Genomic DNA, 23,990 nt, shown 5'->3' on the forward strand with positions numbered 1-23,990 from the left:
TGGACATTTCCCTTTTAGCGACTCAGAGGCCCCCCAGAGGAGAGCCACAAAGCAGTGGCACGTGTGCATTTGTGTAGGGGCCCATCAGACCGTAAAAAGAGGAGGGTCCCGGCGTGTGCCTCGGTCGGGGGAGGGAGGCTGTGCGTGCAGCATTAATGTAATAAACCGCCAGTACATCTGCTGAGCTATCTGCACATCCTCCAACGAAATCCACCGACCCCAGGCTCAGAGCCCTCCCACAATAAAATCCACTGGGATCTTGGTTTCATCCCATTGGTCGGGGATGCTGCAACAGGGGGGGGCGAGAACAATAGCATCATTCCGGCATAAAAAGAGTGGAGCTATGCCTTGGAGACGAAAACATTTCAGCAACAGAAGGATCGATATAGAGGGGAGTAAAAAGTCCCTCAAATTCTGGTGTTGCCATATTTTTTAAACCAACCTGGATTCTCCAGATTTCAGCCACCTCTCCGAAGTGCCTTCCCGCTGTTACTCGCCAAGATGCCCAAAGGATTCCTGGTGAAAAGAAACAAGAAATCCGCACATGTTTCCTACAGGACTCGACCTGATGAGGATGATCTCCAGGAGCTACACACCCCAGCTGCCTTGCCAAGTCAGACGGACCCCTCCCCGCCGATGTCCGTGGCGTCAAGCCCCGACCGCGCCTCGGTATCACCAGATTTCGTCGCAGCAGACGCGCCGGTGCCAAGGCTGGAAAAGCCGGAGCAGTTCGGCAATCCAGAAGCGGTGTGCCAAGCCATCTACAGCCCCACCCGACCCATCAGCAAGGAGCACGACAGGGGATATTTTGAGCGAAGTTTCAATCTGGGCTCGCCCGTTTCTGCGGAGTCATTCCCCGCAGCCGCCTCGCTCTCCGGCCTGGACCACCTCCTGTACGCTCCGGTGGACCTGAAAATCGGCACCAGCAACAGCAGCCGGGGCGGCGCAGCCATCACAAACACCACCACCACCACCAGCAGCAGCACCAGCAGCACCAGCAGCAGCAGCAGCAACAGCCTATCAGTACCAAACAACCGGGTCGCAACCAAAAGACCCGCCGCCGAGGGAGCAGAGCGAAAACCTAAAGCCGCCTCAAAGAAACCCAAAGCCATCCGAAAGCTCAACTTTGAAGACGAGGTGACCACTTCTCCGGTGCTCGGGCTGAAAATCAAAGAGGGGCCGGTGGAGATGAAGCCGAGGGCGCAGTCCTCCGGGGGAACCAAACCTTTAGGGGAGTTTGTGTGCCAGCTGTGTAAAGAGGCGTACGCGGATCCCTTCTCCCTGGCTCAGCACAAATGCTCCCGCATAGTCAGGGTCGAGTACCGGTGTCCCGAGTGTGACAAGATGTTCAGCTGCCCGGCCAACCTCGCCTCTCACCGCCGCTGGCACAAACCGCGGACCAGCACCGGGGCGCCGGCGGGGGCGGCGCCGCCCGCGCAGGGCGTCAAACCCGACATGGCCAAAATGCAGCCGCTGGGCGTCAAGTCAGTCTCCGACGAAACCAAAGACATGAGTGACAGAGACACCCCGAGTCCCGGGTTGTCCGAGTCGGGCTCTGAAGACGGCTCGTACGACTGCCAGTTCTGCGGGAAGAGGTTCAAGCGGCAGGCGTACCTAAGAAAACACATCATAGCTCACCAGGCCCTGCAGAAGAAGGTACTGGAAGAGCACGGGTTTCAAACCAGCGACCGTGCAGCGGCCGAGCAAGCTCCAGTGTCCGCCCCTTGTTCCTCCTCCTCCTCCGCCTCTTCCTCAGCATCATCAGAGGAAGCCTCAAACCAAAGCCCCCTGAATCTGAGCCCGGTGGACTGCCTGCTGTGCACGATGTGCGGGGAGAGTTTCACCAGCAGGGCCGGCCAGGAGAGACACCTGCGCCTCATGCACCCCTCCCAGATCTACCCGTGCAAATACTGCCCCGCCACCCTCCCCAGCTCTCCGGGGCTCACCAGGCACATAAACAAGTGCCACCCCTCGGAGAACAGGCAGGTGATCCTGCTGCAAATGCCGGTGCGCCCTGCCTGCTGAAGACAACACAGAACTTGTGCCTTTGATGGGGGAAATACAAAAAAAAGGGAAAAAAGGAGAAAGAAAATAATAATAAAAAATAGAAACAAAAAAGTGGCTTTGGGTTTAAAAAAAAATAAAAAAAAAATAAAAAAGTTGCCCACTGCCATAACTTTAGGCCAATGAAAGGCAGGGCTGTTTGATGTTTAAGTGGTGTCTTTTTCATGCCAATCAGTGATTGTTGAATGCTTGTCTCGATATTTAATTTACTTATAGGCCTATTTTGAGATTTTATTTCTCAAATTAGTTTATCAAAAGGGGAAAAATGAATACAAAGCGTTAGTTTGACTGTTAAAGGGTATTTTTCTAGCACAGCACATGCTCAATGATAGCTTCTAGACCTAAGAAATGTCTTAAGAAAAAAAAAAGAATCTCAGAAAACTTTTTTTTTCCTCCCCATCAAAGTCTGTTGAATTCACCGACCGTGATTGCTCTATCACTGTAGCTTTACGCTTGTTTGTGGAGGACAGAACTTTATCAACTTTGTCTTGGTGGAAAAAAAAAAAAGTGTGACTGAAGAATTTTCCCAGTTTAGTAGAACCACAAATGCCTTTAGTAAACAGAAAAGCCTAGTCTTAAATAGCCTGCATACACATCCAAATCCTGCTGTATAACTGCCTTAAAAAAAGTCAACATAGATCGTTTTAATTTTGAATGCTGGCACATATTTTATTCGATTTATTATTATTATCATCATCATCGTTGTTATTATTATTGAAGATTGTTGCAATATTTTTTCCATCATATTTATTTATTTATTCTAATTATTTTATGTAACTTATTGTTGTGATTTATTTTCTCTTTTCCTCCCCTGTGAATCGTTCTGGCAGTTTACATGTCGTATAGCCAAATGTCTTTTTATTTTATTTTTTTATTTTATTTTTTTGGTTGCTGTCTTTTATTTATTAGTTGTGATAATTGTGGTGGGTCGGGTTTTAATCATCAATCTTCACAGCTCTTGTGTTTTAAAAAAAAATAACAATAAAGAAAAACGTAAAGCTCTTACCTTAGATGCAATCTTTTTTAAGGACAAGTTATTTTTCTTAAATGTTGGCTTTTATAGCGCTTTGATTGTATGTGTACATCGTTGGTGTCTATCGAAATAATAAAAAAAATATTTTCAAAAAGACACGCGGGCTGCTTGAACTTTTTCAAATTACTCCCTTTAAGAAAAAAAGAAATTGTAGGAATAAATGCACTTAATCCAAATTATATTTTTTATGCTTTCATTGTGTCTGTACCCTCTCACTTCAAAGCATAACAATCCAAACAGAAAATGCCGCAAAAAAGAAAAGAAAAAAAAACCCATTCCGACTTTTAGAAATTACATAACCTAATTTCTAACTTATCTTTCTTTAATTCTAATCGAGCAAATGGATAGATCCATCATGTGCGCACACCAGGACGATTAAATAAAGAGTTCGTAAACTTATTTAGCTTATTTGTTAAAATGACTTAAAACCGAATAGGAAGAGAGGGTCAAGTCTGACCTTTATGTCCGAGTCATTTACGAGTTCGATTTTATTTCCATTTGTAAGTTTTACACTTTAAAAGCTTGAACGTTTAATCTGTCATCGGGAAACTCTCCCCGTGAATAACTAACGTCGGAACCGAACCTCCGCATTCAACCCCCCAGTTCATCAGAGCGATTTTCTGTAAATCATCGCTGCAGAGGCTCAAGAGAGGAGAGGAGCACTTAGAGCCTTATCATAAATCCCCTCCTGCCTTTAATACCATGTCAGGACATGACAGCGCGACAAAGGAGGTGGTGGATCAGAGCTCACCTCTGGAGCAGTAAAACATCTGTCTGTTTCTTGAAGAAAAAAAAAGAAGAGAGAGAGGGAGAAACTCCCAGGGTTTGATTTTTTTCCCCGAGTTGCAAGATGATTTATGATTCATCAGGTCCACAACTGGCTTTAGATCTAACTAGCAGGACACGTACAGCTCGAAGTAAGACGCGTCAATTCAAACTTAACCCCCCCAAAGTTTTTGAAGTTGTGTTGAAGCACCAGAAAACAAACGCCGGACAAAATTTCAGGACATTAAAAATGCTCCTGAGCGTCTGGCAGATGTGTTCCCGTCCTTAGGGGTTTTCAGATTTCGTCACCTTCCAGCCAAAGAGGACACAGCAGAGCATGAACATGATGCGAAAGGAAAATATACACGGATACAAAGTGAGGCATGGATTTGTAATTCAGTCCCCTCAAGTCGGGACTTTGTCAGATCAGTATTTTTGGATATAGTTATCAGCTTTGAACTTAAAATGTTGCCTCTTTTCATAAAAAAAAGCATTTTCAGATTGGATGCAGATAATCTGTTAAAGTCTTGACAGATTCTACAGTGGATTTAGGTCTGCACTTTGACTGAGCCATGAATGTTTTGATCTATGCCTTATTATAGCTCTGCAGTCCTGCTGGTTAATGAACATAAACCCTTCTGCCATGGATGTAGCTCCATCTACCTTCCTAGTGCCTCAATACCATTTTCCTGCCACTCCCTGTTTCACTATAGGGATGATGTGCTTTACTTGTAGGTCAAACAGCTCAACATTGACCTCACCTAACCAGAGCGACTTCTTCCATGTCTGCTGTGTTCCCTAGATGGGTCACGACAAACTGCGTGGCTTTCCATCAACAGCAGCTTCCTGGTTGTCATTCTTCCAAGAAAAAAACAGCTGTGAATGTGAATCTCTGCAGCTCCAGTTATCAGGCTGCTTTCTGTGTTTTTGGATGATACATTGAACTTTTCTTCCTTCATAACCCAACTCTGGTTTAAACCTTTCAACAACTTTTGTGTATTATATTTTTAACAGTGACCTGCCTCAATCTGCTATTTGTTCGCTAATGTTTTCTAACAAACCTTTGATGACTTTGCAGAAGAGTTAGGTGTGGTTAAGTTAAGCGACTTGTGAAGCATCTGGCTGCAACGGATTTGATTAAAATACAAAACAAACCAGCACTTTGTAAGGTTTGTACCTGCGTATAGTTTCTTCACTTCACAAGCATGAACTATTTTGTGTTGGTCTGTCACGTAAAATCCCAATCCAAGACTACAGACATGTAGGTGCACAAGTGACAAACTGTTAAAAATATAATGCACAAAAGTAAATAAATAATGCAAATCAGTGAAATGTGTGCCTACACATATTAATTTGTATTATTAAATAATATAAATACGAGAAAGACTTTCATCGCCTCAACCTCCTCTGGCCAGATTTCTACTATAATTAACCATGTTTTATTAATATTCCACACCTGTTCAAAGCAAACTTCTTTTTTTTTTTTTAACAAGCATCCATCTCCCTCGGCAACATGGAGAGATATTTGAAACGTGAGAATGGACCACAAAGACATGAAATAATACAAGGCAGCAATCACAGTGTCAGCCTGTTCTGCTGTAACGTATCTAAAAGTCAATGACAAGCGCCGAGCCCGGTGAAAATTAGGCAACATTAGGATTATTCCCCACACACATACAGATTCGGGGCTCCAATTATGGTCAAGTGCTTTCTCGTGTGCCTTTATGCGGCCCAGGAGAGGTAGGGGCACCTGTAGGTGCTGCAGCCGCTGCACCTGTACCTCCTGGTGAGGTTCCATTACGCAGGCCTCCTCTAAGTAGGTCTGAGCAGCAGGGGAGACAGATGGGAGGAGGGTCAGGTTACCCCTGCTGCTGATGGCACAGCCGGGCTGGGGTCAGAAAGCCCACGGAGACAGGCAGCATCACAGATTAAAAACCTACACTCGCAACTTCCCAGTCAGAAACACAGCAAAAACGTAGAATTTTAAAAACGATTTAATGAAATGTTTCAATTGTCACATTTCCAGTGAAGATAGCAGGACCTCGGTCATTAAAAACAGTTTTGATATGTTGACAAATGATGAAAATTTCAAGCTTTGTTTTTTTTTTTTTGCTTTCTTATACAAAGATTATATTACAGGCATTAATATATTTATATTAAGAGGGCAATGAGGCCCCTGAAATTGACACAATGTACAAGGATTTCTAAAACGAGAAGAGGAAAATAACACGTCTAAGAACTAACTCATTTTCTTCACAAATATAAGACACACAATCTTGGTCCGAACACCTCCAGCGACTAAGCCACTAAAAGAGGAGTAAAACATCCCTTCAAAACACATTATTCTACAAGCTACAATCTTTAGATCCACACAGCGGGTTTTTCCTTCGAGAGACTTTGGGGGGAAAAACAAAAACCACGGTTGCGATCCAGGCCTATATGTTCATACATTCTTCATAAAGACAACCAAATAAAAAGCACGACAATATTTCTGCGAGACCCCCAGCTGTTTGGATTCCCCATATTCTGCTGTAGGAATGAGCAAACAAAAGGAGGTGAGATCTTGGAGAAAGACGGTAAGGCATAGTAGTGCAACAGATGGGGATAGTGTTGCAGCTTGGGTGGAGCTCTCAGAAAGTGTGAGTGTACAGTGTGAGTGCTGGAGGGCGGAGGGAAGAGAGGGGTGGGGGCGGGGGGGTTGGACACCTGGCTGCCATAACAACCACGAGCGTGCAGGTTTGTTAGCGCTGCTGGCCTGGCTGTTGCTAAGAGGTCTGGTGAGAGTTCAGCTCTGGTACGCCACCTAAACCCAAACTCAACCCCCTCCTAAGCAGCCGGGGGCCTCAGGAGGACACATGGAGACAGAGAGGATCATGGGAAAGAGCAGGAGTTGGTTACACTACATTGAGATGAAGATGGAGCAAGATGCTTAGGAAAAAAAAAAAAATCCTAAATCCATCTGTTGTTTTTGTGGGAGGCACAAGACATGGATGTTTAGAGATGATGGAGGAGAAGGATCAATTATACCAATGAGATGATCAGACAATATTCAACACGGTGGAAAAAGAAGCCTTAAATTTAGAGAAGCACCAAGAAATGAGCTTTTCCAGAAATTTTCAGCTGAAGCAGCCCATCAAAATTAACCTTATTTTCTAGTGGGTCACATCTAGCAACGCCACACTTTGGTGTGAATACTGTTACTGAACAAAGACGACTCAAAATTGGCCATTTTCAGTCTTGGTCAGTTCTTTAGTAATGAAGTCATAGGAGGCACAGGCATAAGTGATTTGTAGTTTCCATTATATTAAGCTAAGAGAGCGTGCAAGAGTGCAAACCTTTCAGCAAATAACAGGAAGGCTAAATGGAAAATGGAAAAGTTGCTTGTTTTATACCTTTGAGCTTTCAACCACTGTCTGTCATGGATGTGGTGACTTGGAAAGTATATGCAGCAGGGCAATAAGATTTTGTGTACAATAAATTGACACTATTTCTCCTTGCAGTGAAGCCAGTCTCGAGTAGCATTATCCAAGTGCTATCAGAATATAACAATGACTATAAGTGTCCCCCAGTACATATGTTTGCAGTTCTAATTTTGAAGCTAAAAAGGAAGTAGTTCTTCAGTGTTAAAAGAGTTGCCTAATAAAGATGTCAGGCTGACCAATAACATTTGGTTAAACCAGCTGTGAAGAGACCAGGTACTCAGGTAGTAATATGTGGCAGATGGACAGATTTAAGAGGAATGACGGAACACTGCGACTAGCTAATAATTAGCCGTTAGCAAAGCTAAAACTACAACCTACTTTGAATAATCTCTGGTGATAAATAAAGGGCAACTTAACTGTTTTTATGGAGTCTAGACTTTATTAATAAACAACTCCTCAAACCTGAACCGGATTATTCTATAGCAAAGAACGACTCTTTAAAACACAGTTTGAAATGAATGAAAATGAAAAAAACTGGATTTTTAGCTTTTCCTTCCAAAAATATTTTAAAACATAATTCGATTTTCAAGAACCAGACGTATATCATCATATCTTATAAGCTGGCTGCATTGTTAAATTTGGGTTAAGGATCTACATTCTCTTGAAATATACACGGAGTCCGCTGTTTTAGTAATGCTAGGCGTACCAACTGTGCTAATTGCTCATTTAAGTCTGAAAAGCCAGTTTTAAATGTCAAATAAATCATTTGGCCTTTCTCTAAAAAAACAAAAAGAAGTTCAACCTCAACCCTGTTTTACAGCAACCAGTCAAAGCCGGAAGAATAGAAAAAATACTTTGAAGGCTATTGTATCATAGATCTTGAAGAAAAATCTGGAAGTGATAAAATCAGCCACAAAGCTCATGTTGGTGCATCTCTAGATCTATCGGCATTTCTTATTACACAGATATTGTGAGAAGCTTCATAAGAGAGATTCGAGTACATGAAAACACTAAATTGTCACATACATCACACATATATATACACACACGCACACACACACACACACGCATACACACACACACACACACACACACACACACACACACACACACACACACACACACACACACACACACACACACACACACCAGTGCATGGAGTAAAGTTTCACCTGAGGGTCTGGCGTTTTTTTCCTCTAAACAGCACAGGATTCATATTACAACAACAAAATGATTAATCAATTCATTCAATTTAGCAAATGCAGAAGAAAAAAATAAACAAATGAAAGCAACTTGAATCCCAAACAAACTCGGCAAAAGAGGAACATTCAATGCTAATGATGAGCGAGTGCAAAACACACCGGTAGGTTGGGAATGTTGGAATGTCAGTGTCATCACAGGACAGGGCAAACTGATGGCGGAGGAAAGAGACAGGAGGAAACTTATCCAATTACCGGACATAAGCCCAGGTTAATGACATCATATAACGATTATAAACGTGGTCTTTTCTCATTCCAGCAGTTGCATAAATCAAACGGTGACAAAATCTATTGGAATCCATTTAAAGTGGAAAATGAGAATGGTAAAAAAAAACAAAAAACAAATTTCATTTCAAGTTCGAAGGATGCCATCGATTGTACGATGGGGGGTGGAGAAAAAAACACAAACAAACAGAAAAAAAAAAAAACCTAACTCGGACAGTGCAGAGACTATGTGCCCATGTGTGGTAGTGCATGGTGTACGTATCCACCGGGAAAAGTTTCCGAAAATGCAATCAGTCTTCCACAAACGTTGAATGAACTGGTGCTACACAGGAGGACAAGAGCTTGAGACCTGACCTAATGTGGAGTCACTGGCGTAGGAAGGCAGTGGCGGGTGCAAAAAGAGGTAAAAGACAAATATCTAACACCAATCTCCTGTGCAAGTTTAGCCCAAACTGTCATTCAGTGCTTTACATAAAGTGTTGAATTATCTGACAATGAAACAGCTTGCAGCAGCCTCCCATTTCCTTACTATAGTAAGAACATCAGTTTTTCTAGCGCTTTCAGAGAGCTCTAGAGTCTTGGAATAAAAGTCACACTTGGATCAGATTTGCATTAAGACTCTTAAGTCTTCCTATGATGAACATGGTTTTAGTCTCGTGCCTGTCTCAATTAAGCCAGTAAAGCAAACTGAAATGTAGAGACAAAAAAAAATCATCAATAGCTACTTAAATTAACAATGACACCACACTCAAATTAATGTTTATACGACAAAAAAAAAAAAAAACAAAACGACAAAAATAAAACAATCTTGCAGTCCCGGCAGGGTGTTTGAGGTTCTTCCACAGCAGATTCAAGGCTTCACTCTTGAGGACGGGTGACAGGCTGAGGAGTTTAGTTTGAAGATTTGCTTATAGCGCTCGCTGATCTGCGGAGTTTTCCCGAAACTCTCTGTTTGGTGGAACGGGGCAGGGTGGGAGACACCTGCTCGGCCGAGTCCGCCGTCGGATTCCCACCTTCGGGGCTCACGCTGCCAGTGAGGGATCCTAGCACAGAGATGGAGGAAGAGTTTGCAGAGAGAGAAAAGTTTAGCAGCGTCACACAAACTGTCTGCGCGACGTTCATCCCAGCATGCCGTGTCATGCATCTGACTCTTCATTAAACCAAGTTCATAGGATTTTCACCAACATTCACAAAGCTACAACCGAAGCTGCAAAAAGAAAAAAAAATAAACACTGGTTAGGATCTGAATTATTTCAACTCAAGTTAATTGGAATTAGACAGCCCATTATAAAAGTTACATGCTTTGTTTTTTCCCCCCCACATGCTGCTGAAAAGCAAAGCTTGCTAAAAGAGAAGCCCATGTCCCCTCCTCAACCGCCTTGGCTTGCTTATATAATGCAAAAAGAAAGGCCACCTTTCCAGCTTAAAGGAAAGCATCCAGTTCACAGCGTGACGGCAAAATGCTCTGAATGAAAACAAAATTACACATTACACTCTTGTTGTGAATATTGGAGCTTTCCCATTGTGGCACCTTGTCGTTTTTTTGTCCAAAAAAAACGACAGAGAAGAAGTTCCCATCAGTGATTATGGGACGACTAACGGTAATAATGCCTTTGAGGACAATCAAGTATTGTGAACATCGACTTCCTCGCTGCGCCCCCGACCAAATCCGAACTACTGGGGTGGGGAGGGGGGGAACGCCCCCCTCCGCCCGTTTAAACAACTTTTCTGCTTTGTTGAGATGGCATCTGCTTGCCTATTTTCTTTCCTATCCTTTTATTTCCTGCCATTTTTCCGAGGCATCTCAAGTTGCAGCGGCTAAAAGGGATGGCAGATGGCAGGAATAACAGACACAGGCAGCACAGTGGACACCAGCAGCATCCAGCGCTGCAGGTCGCTGGGAGAGGAGGCCGGGCTGAGGATGGAACGCTGGGTGTGAGCATTGTGCAGGGCTACAGGAGGGGAGGTGAAACTGCCTTCTGAAAATTCGGCATTTAAATGTAAAAGAGGGACAAGCTTGGTTGAAGCTGTGTGCCCGGGAAGTTTTGCATTCCTCTAATCTTCACTGGAAGGCGTTCATTCCAGCAGTGAATTAAAAAAAAAAACACACACAAAAAAAAACCCACACATCTACCGTAGACACCTTCTGGCCAAATAAAAGGAAGCCGTTAAAGGTAGAACACGCTCAACAAGTACCGGTTGCTGGTAACCAGCGTTTTAAAAAGTTATGGTTGAAAGCTGCTGAAGTTTCCCAACACATCAAAGGCTTTAAATTCATTATTTACATGGAAGAGAAAATGGACATGGACTGGTCAATTTTTGTATGAAGAATAAAGTAATGCAGCCCTGAACAAATCCCCATTTGATGCTGTGCACTGCCAGTCAGCTGACTGAAAGAAAACGACTACACTATTTTCTTTTTAACTCTTTCACAACTGCAGGTGTGAAATGTAAAAATGAAATACATAAAACATTTCCAAACATTGTTTTCTGTCAGTTTGGAAAAAAAAAAGGGAAAGATAACATTCTTTCAGTCAGCTGACTGGGAGTGCTCAGCAACAAAAGGGGAAAAAGTAGTGCTGTTTTTTTTCTCCCCTGCGGCTCTATATTTCTGGAGAAAGCTGTGATCACACCAGGATTTTTGCGGCGTCTCTGACTTTAACCCGTGAAACTGATTTCAAATTTTACCATCTTTAAAACTTCACATTCTTAAACCCTCAGTCTACCAGTAACTGTAATATTCAATTATATTAGCAGCAGAAGGAATACCTGATGCTTTTCTCTCTTGAATAAAACAATTCACTACATACAAGCAATACATTTTTGGTTAAATATCAAGAAGCAATGGTATTTTTTACTCCAGGCTGAACTGTAAGGATCTTATACCAGCCATGCCTGCAGCTGCATTTGTCTCAGATTTATATTTACAGTGAACAGTATTATAGCAAAAATATCCTAAATCAAGAAGAATTTTATCTGAATGTATATATTTCTTTGTTTTGAACCCACCCATTTAGCCCCCCCCATCCTTGCAGTCCCGTTTGTTTTAGAAGGAAAGAAGAAAGATTGAAAAAAAGGGCAAAAAGATAAAAAAAAGGGGACCCTTTAAATGGCCCTGCACTCCCATTGGTCCCCAGTGCAGCAGTTCAAACAAGGCTTTAGATGACAAAGACGTCTTCCAGTGCGGCAGGTGTTAGTCTCAGAGTATGCCCCAGGCAAACAGGCACACTCCAACAGGAGGAAATGAGGGGGGGTTAAAAAAAAAAAAAAGGAAAGAAAGAAAAGAGAAAAGTGTTTGCAGGGGGAAGAGATAAAGGCGCACCACATGCAGAAGCAAGGGCCAGAAGTGTAGCTTTATTGTTCATGCTGCTACTTAGTCAGGTGCTAATTGTCGCCACCGTACATCGCTCTCAATTACCAGCCTGGCCTAAACAGTAGGACACCCCCCAAATAAACAGCCCGGTTTCTCTTTCTTTTCCCATTCTGAAGCGCATTCAGTAAATAAAGCTTGGTTAGTACTGAATTTAAAAAGAAGAGCGGCTTGGGTAAAAACAGTCAGGGTGAGTGAAGGGTAGGTAAAGCAGCCGGACCGAAACAAGCTTCCAGTCCGACTTTGGCTTACCTTCACCACATCTAGCATTTGGACCTTTAAGATATTTTTGTTAATCTAAAAAGGAAAAACAGAGTACATATTCATTTGTGAGGAAAAAAAAAAAAAGTGGAAACACCAGAAAAACAGAACGCAACACATTGCTGCTGAAAATACAAATATTTGAATGATTCATGTGAGTTAGATGGATTGAGCTTCAGGCAGCATGTGTGGTGTTGTGGTTAGTTGTAACTCAGAGCTTTAAAGAAAGAGGGGGTCAACCAATTCTGGATAATGAGTTAATGAACAAGTGGCATTTCTCAGAAGGTACCGTCATGTTTGATGGTGCCCAATAACAGAGATTTCGGGGGGTAAAAAAAAAAGAAGAAAAAAAAGAGCATTTTGAAAGCCAGTGCACAAACGGTGTGCAGTTCACATGGAAACAACAGACTTAGAAACATTTACCACCAATGTTACGAGTAGAAAAGCAGTCTGGGTGAAAGAGCAAAAGATGCTGGGGCACCTCAAAGGGTCACGGCAGCTTTTATGTAGTTTCATCCTGAGAGAACCTTTATTTCTCCTCTGCCGTTAATCATTTTAAGAAGTACGGCAAATGACCACAAAAAAAGAAAAAGAAAAAAAACACTAAAGAGTGAAGAAAAGCAGTGGAAAGTGTAACACACTGATGGAGAGTTTGTGGGAGAAATGGACCGGTTCATGCAGGACGCCATGATGTTGCAGAGAAGCTGCATGGTGAGAGTGAAGTTACATTGAGGATAACAGCAGCTGCGATAAAGTAAAGGATGAATGTGGGCTCAGGTCTACAGAAATATTCATTCTACTTTAACTTTTTTGACATTTTTCCACATTACAGCCACTCCTAAATTTTATAAAACTTTTATGCAAAAAAATCATATTCATATACATTGACACCTGTAAATAAAATCCAGTGCAACCGATTGGGACAATTATTAATTGCGCATATTTAGGTTTGACCTTTACAGAGGACCGGAAAGAAGAAAAACTTTATAAAAGAACGTTTAAAGTTTGGTATACATAAAACGTACAGCAATGAGGTGGAAGTAGGTGCCGTGGTCAAGTGAAACCAATATTAAATGCATGTTGAAAAAGTCATCACTGCACTTCACCTTAAACACATCGTTCCTACAGTGAAACATGGCAGGTCAGGGAAGATGAAAGGGGCAAAACACAGAGCAATCCTCAAATAAAGCCTGTTAGAGGCTGCGAAAAAACTAAGAGGTTTACTTTAAAGCAAGAAAATTATCCTAATCATACAGCTAGAGATAAAATGACGGAGCCACGTCCACACATTCAGACGACCCAGTCAACATTCAAACTTAATTCTAATTGAGAACCTTCGTCAAGGCCCTAAAAACTCATATTCGCAGATTCTTTCCATCCAATCTGACCGGGAATCAAAAATTAAAAACCTTTGCAAAGCTGGTAGAGACCGATCCCAAAAGGCTTGCGGCCCTAAGTGCACAAATTGTTGGTTCTACAAAGTATTGACTCAGGGGTGCCGAGTACACATCCATGAAAAAAAATCAGAATGCTGTGTATTCTTTATCTTCCACTTCACATGTACATTTAGATGGTCAATGACAAAAAAAACCCCTATAAAATTCAATGAAGTTTTTGGTTGTAATGTGGCAAAAACATAAAAAAGCTCAAATGGTATGAACACTTTTGCATGGCACTGTATGTTATGTTTGTAATGTTCAAATCAGCATGCAGGACCTGCACTTGGAATCAAAACCTGGATGCATCAACAGAAATGAAACGCAGCTTCTAGGGATCTGATGATGTCAGGATCAAACGACTGAACGGGGGATGTCAATGGGCTGAACGCCATGCCAAATATGAAGGAAACAGGCAGTCTTACAGTCCAGCTTGGCCCAGGGGTACTCCATGTCCCAAACCATCCCCGGCCAACGCCTGCACGCTGTCATGGAGGATGGATGACATGTTAGTGGCAGCAATGGCAGCCGTAGCAGGATGGACAGACAAGCAGATGGGGAGGACAAAGTTGCATATAAACACAGCGAATGAAAGAAACTGGAGAGCACTGTACAGGGGAGTGAGATGGAGAGCAGTCAGCCAGCTAATGTGGTTAGGTGAAATAATATACAAAGTTATAAGCCTTGCATGGTGTTGAGGGTCCTCAGAACTGAGAAGTAAGCATTTTAGGCAGATTATTAATGAGCAATTTTAAGCCAAGTTTTTACCTCCATGTACATCATGTACAATGCTTGTGTAGGGGTGGTGTGTAAAATCTATACAAACTTGACTGGCAATAGTTACATGTTTCCAAAATTTTCCTCCAAAAGTCCTCCTTATTCTTTTTTTTGTCAAAACATTAATATAAAATGATGGCTCATTTATTAAGGGCAAAAGCTACCAGAAACAACTTGTCCATATGTGAAACGAAAGAGTTAGTCCTCCCGACCCCATTAAATTATCAATCTATTTCTTTGTCTGGTCTGATTACTGTCTGACTTGAAGAATCATCAAATCACTTGAGTCAGCTAAAAGATCTGAAAAATAAACATATAATGGACCGATTAAAAGAAATTCAAGAACAAATGAGAATGTCCTCGACAGTCCGAAAGTTTGGGCTCCTGTGAAAGAAAGAGTGAGCAAAAATGGAGAAAACATGGAAGAGACGTGAAATTAACCAGGAAAAGCTGGAATATAAAAAATGCCCCAAGAGGGTGTCAATGCTAGGAGGTCACTGAAGAATCAAAACAAGATCTTCAGCACTGCAGATGTTGTGCATCTGCAGTGCTGAAGATCATTTCTTGAAAAAGAACAAAAAGGTCCATTACATCATTTCCAAAAATCAACTCGATAATTCGCAAGACTTTGATAAAATGGCGAGACAAAAGTGGAATTTTTAGGAATATATTTAACAGCGTTTCAAAAAAGAGAGAATAATCTACACAGTTAAAAATGGTGGCGGTAGCGTGATAAGACTGGGTCTGGTTTGTTGTGTCAGGACGTGGGCGACACACCAAAATTGACAGAACCGTGTTCTCTACTAGGTGGGCAAAAAACAAAGGCATGCCACACTTTTCAAATTGTGTTTGTAAAAACAATTTGAAAACCAGGTGTCTTTTTCTATTTCACAAATATGCAGAACTTTGTACCAGTTTATCAAAAAAGAAAAAAAAAATCTGATTAAATATTTTGTACTTTGAAAGTTTGTGATTTTAATAGAAAAAAATAACTAAATTAACATCTGCTTTTTGTGATTTCACTTTTTATTATTCTGTTATGATTGTGTGTAAATAAGATTTTATGCTTGATTTTTAAAGTATGGGAATTTAAAACATGATATAATTACTGACTTTTTTAAACAATCCTTTTAAAATATACAAATATACAAATTTTAACACTGTAGAGTTTTGTGTGGGTATTTTTTTTCTTGCTACTGAAGGAGATTTAACACCTCTGCAGGAAGGAGCGGCCGACAATATGGAAATGTGACTGACAACTTCTTGCCTGCCTGAATGTCACACCTGCTCCTTTCTAAAGTCCAACACACAGGCGGAAACACTGGAAAATAGACTGCAGTTAATTTTCACTTGTCCACGCTCACAGTAAACACATTGCATGCACGCTAAAGCACCATTAATACGTATAAGCCCCGACATATCTGAAAATGACAAGGCATCTGTGGTGTGGTATTGTGAAGTGCTTTCCTTGTCAAAACAGAATGTGTGTCGGGATCCAATAGAGTAGAAAAGTGCAATCTTGTATTGATTTCAGGGCTGCTGCAGATCGATCAGAGCTGCTACAAGGAGGAAGAACAAGATAAGACACGTTTTCCATTCTATTCATCATGGACTGATAAGAGGGCTGTGCTGACATCCGCGAGCTGCTGTTTGTCGGTCAGATCTTTTAAGTGTTAGTGACTGAGCTCATGAGGAAACACACACACAGACATAAACACAAACAGGCACTCTCCAACTGGCATTTAAGAGGCTGCTTATATTCATGGGGGAAGTAATTGCATGGAAAGATGCAGTTTGAAAAAAAAAAAAAAGGGATGAACAAAGTAGTGTGAGTGGGGCTTGAGGAAGTGGAGAAAGCAGTGTGTTTGAAGTCAGTCGGAGCGCATGAAGAGCCAGGGCTTGTCGTTTGATATTCATCAGTGAGCGTAGGCGTTGAAGAAGAGTGGAGGGGAGGGAGAAGGGGGCAAACAGGTGTGTTGTGAAGGAGGGGAGACTAATGTAGCAAGGGAGCTAAGAAAACAAACGAAGAAAGAGGAGAAAAGAACGGAGACAAATGATGCAGCAATGAGATGAACCGAGGGGGAGTTTTGTTTATTTCTCACCTGTTCCGCTCGCAGAATAGGCAGGGGAGGGAGAGAAGACCTGCGAAGCAAAGTCTTCAAAGGTCATGACCTCTCTGTGGTTCTGAACAATGGCCTCCAAGTAGAGTGCTCGCTCCTCGTAGCTGGCGGCGACTCGTTAAAGGAACAAACAGTATGTGTAGAAAAAACAAAAACAAAAGCAACTGGTATATGCGTAGTTTTTTTTTCAACATAAATTTACGTGAAACAACTCCCGAAGTCAATAAATGCATCATTTCCTGTGTAGAGGAAAAAAAAAAGATTAATTTCTATAATAGACACGGATAAATGAAAGATATGCTCAATATACTGCAAATATTTTGTCCTCACAAAAACAATGTCAATGCAACAATGCATTAGTGTCAAGACTTCCCTCTTTACAAGCAATTATTACATAGCTTTTTTTTAATGAAATCTCACAGCAGGAGACTCACACCACACATAGAAGACTCCGACCATATTAAAGGTCACAGATGATGTCGGATGCACAGGGAAAAGAAGTGTGACAAAAGTGTGTACGCATGTTCGGAGCCTCGAGATCAACTGGAACGTCGGGACACAGAATGGTGTGCATGTGTGGGAGGTGCAGGGGTTTAGGTTACCACACCAATTTGGTTCTGCGATCCCAAATTCTTCAACTTCTAAGTTGAAGAATTTAGAAGTTCTTCAACTCCGTAAAACATTGTTACTCCGTCTTAGTAACAATGTTTTAGGTAAAAAGGAAAACTCTTTCCTAAAGTCACGTTTCTGCTATTCTCTGGCATCTGGAAGAAAATCTGATGGCTGATCTGAGAGTCCTGTCAGCTCGTTACCTCGTGTGTTGGCCAAAAATAATCCACTCTGTAAAATTTTCATTTGCTTCTACATTTTTTCCATCGGAATCTTTCATCTCAGATGAGAAAATAAAAAGTATCTAAAGCTTTAATTTAGATGCTGTAAAATGATCATCCGAGGTTCTACAACACTCTTCAGAAGTTTTATGGCTTTAATCAGCGTCTTACTGAAAACACGCTCTATCCATTGTAACTCTGTCAAAAATAGTTTATAGTTAACATTTATTATGTGCTATGTTTTACATTTGCTCTTGCTCATTAGTTAAACTGCGTTTCTTTGCTTTTTCTGGTCAATAAATAATGGGTAGGCAATTACCACAAGATATTACGGTATTTGTTCCCATGACAACTGCTCACCTTTTCTTTAATGTGTGAAAGGAAAGGTTTCCTCTTCAGAGACAAAGTTTATCGACAAGTAATTATTTAATCTTGATCATCGGTGAGAGGGGCTGAATTATTGTTCTTTAAACCATTTAAACGGACTGATAGTTGCTTCATAAAACACCGTGATGGTGTGATTTAGCTTAGCTGGACCGGGCAGCCAAATCATCATCATTCCAGCCAGAAGCAGAAATGGAACAATCAGCCATGCCACATAGCCCCAAATGAGAATGCAGTCTCCAAAAATAATCATAAAAAAGAATACATCAATGCTGGCGTGATGCTGAAAAGCTCTCCTCTTCCTACTCTCGTCCCTCTCCTCTCTCTAATAGAACCCCTGCTGCAGGCAGCATGTCTAGGACCACCCTCCCCGATGTGCTGCCTGCCACTTCTCCGTGCCATCAGGGGGAAAATTGGAGCCATTTGAAATTCAGAGTGACAAGCAGCGACTGAGGCCTGGGCAGCCAGCATGCAGGATGGATGGCTGGATTTGGAATGGAGGAAACTCCAATAAATAAATAGATAAATAAGCCTCCAAAATGGCTTCTGGGTGAGGGTGGAAAAACATTCTGATAGCTATTATCATATCATTATCATGGATATATCCTGCTAAGTCTGTTGTGGAATGGAAGGAAGTGTGGGATAAAATATGGGGAAGGGAACCATTGGGGTAAAAAGGGCTATTTGATGCCATGATGACAGTAAGTATCCTGAGATTTAACAATGTGTGGGTGAGCGAATATCCGAGAATGAGTCGGACTACTCTCTGTGACCATGTTTTCTTCTCAAACAATGCCTGACAAATTGCTTGACAAACGCATGAACTCCCGAGCAGACAAAGCTGCGGTTATTGAACACTGATGCCCTCCTCCCCCATCTCATTATAACTGCCTGGGTAGAGTGAAACTAGGCTGAAGTGGACGCCAAGGATGAACCAGGCTAAGCTGAGATAGGCTGGACTGGGCCGAGGGGCTGTGGTCTGGGTTAGATAGATAGGACAAGACAGTCACTGGGCAGGAAGCCTGTGGTGGGCACATGCCGCCACAGCAGGGGCCAAGGCAGCCATGACCAATGGCTTTGAGGGGAACCATGGCGAAGCAGAGATGACGGGCACCTGTGCAGAGACACACCAGCCGGTATGACAGCCAAGCTGTTCAGGGTAACGGATAAAAACTGGACAGAGGGCAGAGTAAGACAAAGGATGAGGTAGGAGAGCATGTTCCTGAAAAATAATCTCATTCAAAAAGTACACCGTACCTTGCAAACACACTTATCTACTTATATGGATATTATCAGACACCAACCTTGAATCATCTTCTCACTTCATAGTGGAAAGACAAATTTTCAAAACTAAAGTTAACCTCTTTACTTTGATATTCCTAAATAAATAAAGTTTAACTGTTTAAAGCAAGGTTAGATTACAAAGCAATATTCCAGGATTTGAACATCTTAAAGAAGGGCAAGCCATCTATTGTCCCAAAACCCAAAGAGTATTGCACAAATGAAAACTTACCAACACATATCTGTCTACCTAATGGATGCCGTTTTTCAGAATCAGCTAAAAACCTGTGATGACTCTGAACGAGCTGCAGAGATCCAGGACTCAATGTAATGACAGGACAGCTATTCGTTATATGCTCTATAAATATGGCTTTCATGTAAAATTGAACAGAAGAAAGCCACTGTCGGTAGAACGCTGAAAGAAATTTGTTCTGCAGTTGACTTCATATCCATTGGCATAAAGCGAAGGAGGTCGGAGCTGATGGGGAAAATCCATTCTTGTGGATGAAAACAATAAGTTGCAAAAGACTTGTGAGTGTCTACATGTGCAAGCGTGAAAGACAAATGCCCCAAAAGATATGCAGATGTAATTGCAGTGGAAAGTGGTTCATCAAAGTATTTACTGAAGAGGACTAAATACAAATCCATGCCACACTTTTCAATTTTTAGCTAAATTATGCATCTCTTTCTTTCCACTTTACAGTTATGTACTTGTTTGTGTTGATCTATCACCTAAAATCTCAATTACACTCCAGTAGACGTTTGCGGTATGAATACTTTTGCAAATCTAAGAAGCAAAACTCAAACGCCTGCATACAGACATGTTTTTTAACACGGTTTGGGCCACAGAAAAGTGTCAGAAAGACATAAAATTTAAACATTAAGACACCATATAAATAAAAGCTTCTATTTTACACTTTAAAACGGAAGAAGAAGACAGTAGAAATACTCAAAAGTATGTATTGGCTATATAAAAGGTCTAAAAGCTGCCAAATAATATGGTGTGACTAATTGATTGTTCCTCACAGTAGAGCAGCATGACTTTAAGCACGTAAAAGCACTTCCTAATGTGCTCTTTATCCGTCTTCCAGACATGCAACGTCACCGTTTTCTGTCACTTGCAGGAAACTGTGCTGGACAAAGAGTGGGCATCCCAGGCCCTGCTGCTATGGTAACACAGGTCACAGCTCTGTGTGGTGGGTCATGTGCAGGGTTTAGTGGATGATGGACAGAAAGAAAAGAAGCTTGTAAAAAAACAAAAAAACAAAATGTACCTAGACAGGGGACAAGTGGAGAGGGGGAAAAAAAATACAGAAGGAAGGAATGGTCTTGATGAAACGACTTTCAGGGAAGCCGATAAATGAAAAACAAGAAGGGATGGGGACAGAGAGAGAGCCTCAGCACAGCGTGGGTCAACAGAGCCATATGGCGGTCCATTATCAGAGATGCAGATGACTGTGGGCCTGTTATTGAGATTCCTAAAGCAAATATTGACTCCAGCTGGAGCAGGCGCTCTCTGACTCTGACACACGCCTCTCCTCCACTACTTCCTTCCGCTGCCCTCTTTGTAAGTTGGACAAATGGATTACAGTGAGTAAGAGAGAGAAAGTAAAAACTTAAAATAATAACAAAAAAATTAACAAAATAGAGTAATCAAGAGATGGGAGAAAGTAAATGCACAATGGTGGGTGAGAAAAACAGGGAATGATTCAAGGTAATTTTAGGATGGGTAAAAGCACGGGGCATGGTCATGCTCCCTCACATTAATGTTCAATGATATGTGTTGGCAAAAAAAAAATACCTGCAAAGAAATTTGACCTGATGTACATCAAGTAGTAACCATGTCTTCTCTCTCCCACTCTTTTTTTTTTATTTGCTTGTCCCTAATTGCTAATCCATGGGCACAGCTTGTTCCACTGCAAATACACAGCTGCTGCCATCTCCTCACAGTAACCGAATCAGGGGACACATCCAGAGCAGTGACGCAAAGGCTGTGTCCGAGCTATGGATACCAAGCCCGCTGATTCTGACCTACTTTTGCTGAAGAAGCATGAATTCATACGTGGTGAGAGCAAACATGCAGGGCAGGTAAATAGCAACAAACAGGAAATTATCCTTCGGGATAAATTTATCACCCTTTAGGAAAAATACATGTTGCCAGTGAAATCTCCCACTAAGACTCAAACACATTTGGGTAATAGACAAATGGGAAACCAAAAGGAAAAATTCAAACAGGTCTACATTTTCACAGATGGACTGCAACTCAAGTCATCCGTGACATAACTGTTATTTACAGCTGGACTGGCTGGAAGACTGTTGCGCCACTTTGGGAATTTCCAAGGAACCCCTACGTTCCAAGTGGCTGCATTTCTATTAGGGGGAGGAGAGGGAAACCAATGTAATGCCTATGGAGTGTGGCGAGCACAAGGACAGTAATGAGAGGGCGGGGAAAAAAAAGAAAAAAAAAATCTTCCAGGTGTGAGGAGTTGTAAAAAAAGTTGGGTTAGGACATCGCTTCCTAGGAATGGGGTGGCTCTGTAAGTGGATCTGGCATTGGGATGAAAGCGAAGGCAATAAAAAGAGCAGCATGCAAATTAATCTTTGGTTATTATCACATTTTACAAGGAGTTTAATGAGACATTAGGTTGAGAGCTCTTCACACCGAAATGCCACAATTTTTCTGGTCAGAGTGAAATCTTCTAATTGTGTCTTTTACTTTAAACTTCTACGAGATTCAGATAAGTTTAAGTTTGACATTCTGCGTCTGTCTGAGATTCTTCTTATGAACAGAGACAGAAAGTAGTTATTTAATTGTTGACCAGTTTAATGAAGTCAACTGAAAATGGCTGCAAGTTCAGTTCATCAGCGATTAACAGTTAACCAGTTGCAGCAAGAGTCTCAAACAGATACAGGGCATTAAGGATATAGGACTCACCTTCATATATAGGGTTCATAATATTAGCTTAAAGTAAAACGAGAACTTTTTCCACCAATCAGACTTCACTTTGATGTTCTAACATTGGTTAATATCAGTCTCATAACACCCCTATTAAAGAGCTGTAACTTTCTTATATTCTAACCTTTTCTTGAAAACTATAGACTGATAAAATCTGGAATAAATTCTTACATTCTGACAAAATCTTGTAATCAGTATTCTACACTAATCAGAAACACTTAAAATGCATACATATATGTATGATATGCATATCATCATACACCAAGATTTTCATCACTGGTTGCCTTATTGATATCACTTAAATTTTACTACATGATTTCTGAAAAATAAAGCTATGAAATATTGCTTCCAAAAGATCTTCTGCAACTGAAATATTGCATAAACTGATGTTGCCATCAATGCACCATGCAGCTCTACAAGAAACCTGTTCTGCATTTTTGAATAGAAACAGCATAAAGTCATAGTTTAATCAAAACTGCTAAATTGTCATGTCTAAAAATGCATATAATGTTACACCTCTAACATCTATACATTTAGTATAATGCGCATACTTAAAAAAAAATTATTTTTTAAACCATCTCTTTATGGACATTATTATTTTTTCTTTAAGTTTAGCAGAAATGTCATTCTCTCTACTCATACCTGTGTAAACTTATGTGCATGTGTGTCCAGGACAATGTATGTGCACATACATATGCATCTCGGGTTGTGTGCACATTTTGTTTACATATGCATGTGTGCTGTCCAGATGGCAGGGAGGTAGCTCTGGGGGAATGGTGGGGGTCAAACGTCTTTGTGGATCAAAGCCAAGGTCAGGGCAGCTGCAGTGGCCCATGTTCAAGGTGAATAGAGGCCTCAGATGGCTCTTCATTAGAAGGCTGCCCTATCCCTGCTGGATCCCAGCAGCCAGTCACTACCCTCTTGGACGAGCTCAGTTTTCTCAACAAGACACGGTATGAAAGTACTCAACTACTGAGATTCATCTAGTACTGTAAATAACTGAGCATAGGTAGAAACATACAGATACTCACACACAGTGTGGGTGTGTCGACAGACACAACGCAGACATACAGAAACATCAAGCCCCTCCATTTATAAGAGCAGTTGAAAGAAAATGAGCCCAGAGTGACCTCTGAACTGGCGTCTCTCTGGAGAGAAGCATCCTGACAATCAGACCAGCCTGACTCTTTGTGCTCCCCAGTTTCCCTGCTGACAAAAGTCCTCACACCATCACTGGCCTCTGACACACACACTCAACACATCTAAAACAAATTGAGTCTTCATGCACACATGCACAGCCAGCAGGGATGATTATGCATTATGGCCTCTGAACATAGTCCTGTATGTGTGTGTGTTGAAAGCCAAAACACGTTTGCTTAAACACCACATTTTATACACACTGAACAGATGAGGGTCTCAGTAAGAAAATGACCAGGAACCCACCGGATCACTGCTACAAAGCTAATCTGAAAATTCTAAAGGGCTGCAGAACAATTCTTTATCTCTGTAAATAAAAGTGAAATTATCTTTGTTTTTGTTTCCACATGATAATACATGAGGGGGGGAAACAGCATGGTTTGAACCTTTATCCACCACCTGCTGGTTAGACCAATCAGCTTTAAAGGCCTACCTTCCAAAGGTTTCTCTAATTTCACTGCATAACTCAATCGAAGCCCAAGGACTGAAAGATTTTATTGAATTTCCTCCAATGAAAACATGGAGAAATATAGAAAGAAGTAGGACGTAAAAATCCAGATGAGATTAAGGAGTAGTGGGGTCTTTAGAGCCTCTAGACTGATATTTAACT

The 23,990-nt window shown here is 41.5% G+C and overlaps 2 protein-coding genes across 9 annotated transcripts in view; one reads left to right on the top strand and one right to left on the bottom strand.

Annotated features, from left to right (window-relative positions):
- Positions 1 to 318: 318 nt before the first annotated feature.
- Positions 319 to 3,193, top strand: insm1b (insulinoma-associated 1b). The gene has a single exon (XM_008399573.3). It carries the CDS (start codon positions 502 to 504, stop codon positions 2,023 to 2,025), a length of 1,524 nt encoding a protein of 507 aa, XP_008397795.2. The 5' UTR covers positions 319 to 501; the 3' UTR covers positions 2,026 to 3,193.
- A 2,645-nt stretch (positions 3,194 to 5,838) lies between these two features.
- ralgapa2 (Ral GTPase activating protein catalytic subunit alpha 2) overlaps positions 5,839 to 23,990 on the bottom strand; it is a 108,336-nt gene continuing 90,184 nt past the window's right edge. For 5 of the 8 annotated variants that reach the window (XM_008399571.3, XM_008399568.3, XM_008399570.3 and 2 more), the window contains 2 exons: positions 16,715 to 16,836; positions 5,839 to 9,811 (listed from right to left, as the gene is read on the bottom strand). In XM_008399571.3, coding sequence (XP_008397793.2) covers positions 9,660 to 9,811; positions 16,715 to 16,836 — 274 coding nt within the window. In that variant the 3' untranslated portion in view covers positions 5,839 to 9,659. The other 3 variants (XM_008399569.3, XM_081603511.1, XM_081603510.1) reach the window with 3 other exon arrangements.

The sequence above is a fragment of the Poecilia reticulata genome, chromosome 22 (assembly GCF_904066995.2).
Source record: "Poecilia reticulata chromosome 22, P_reticulata-male-v2, whole genome shotgun sequence".
In the NCBI taxonomy this organism is placed as follows: domain Eukaryota; kingdom Metazoa; phylum Chordata; class Actinopteri; order Cyprinodontiformes; family Poeciliidae; genus Poecilia; species Poecilia reticulata.

What these genes read in the sequence shown, in the direction of transcription:
- insm1b (XM_008399573.3), top strand. Translation starts at nt 502, where the DNA reads ATGCCCAAAGGATTCCTGGTGAAAAGAAACAAGAAATCCGCACATGTT.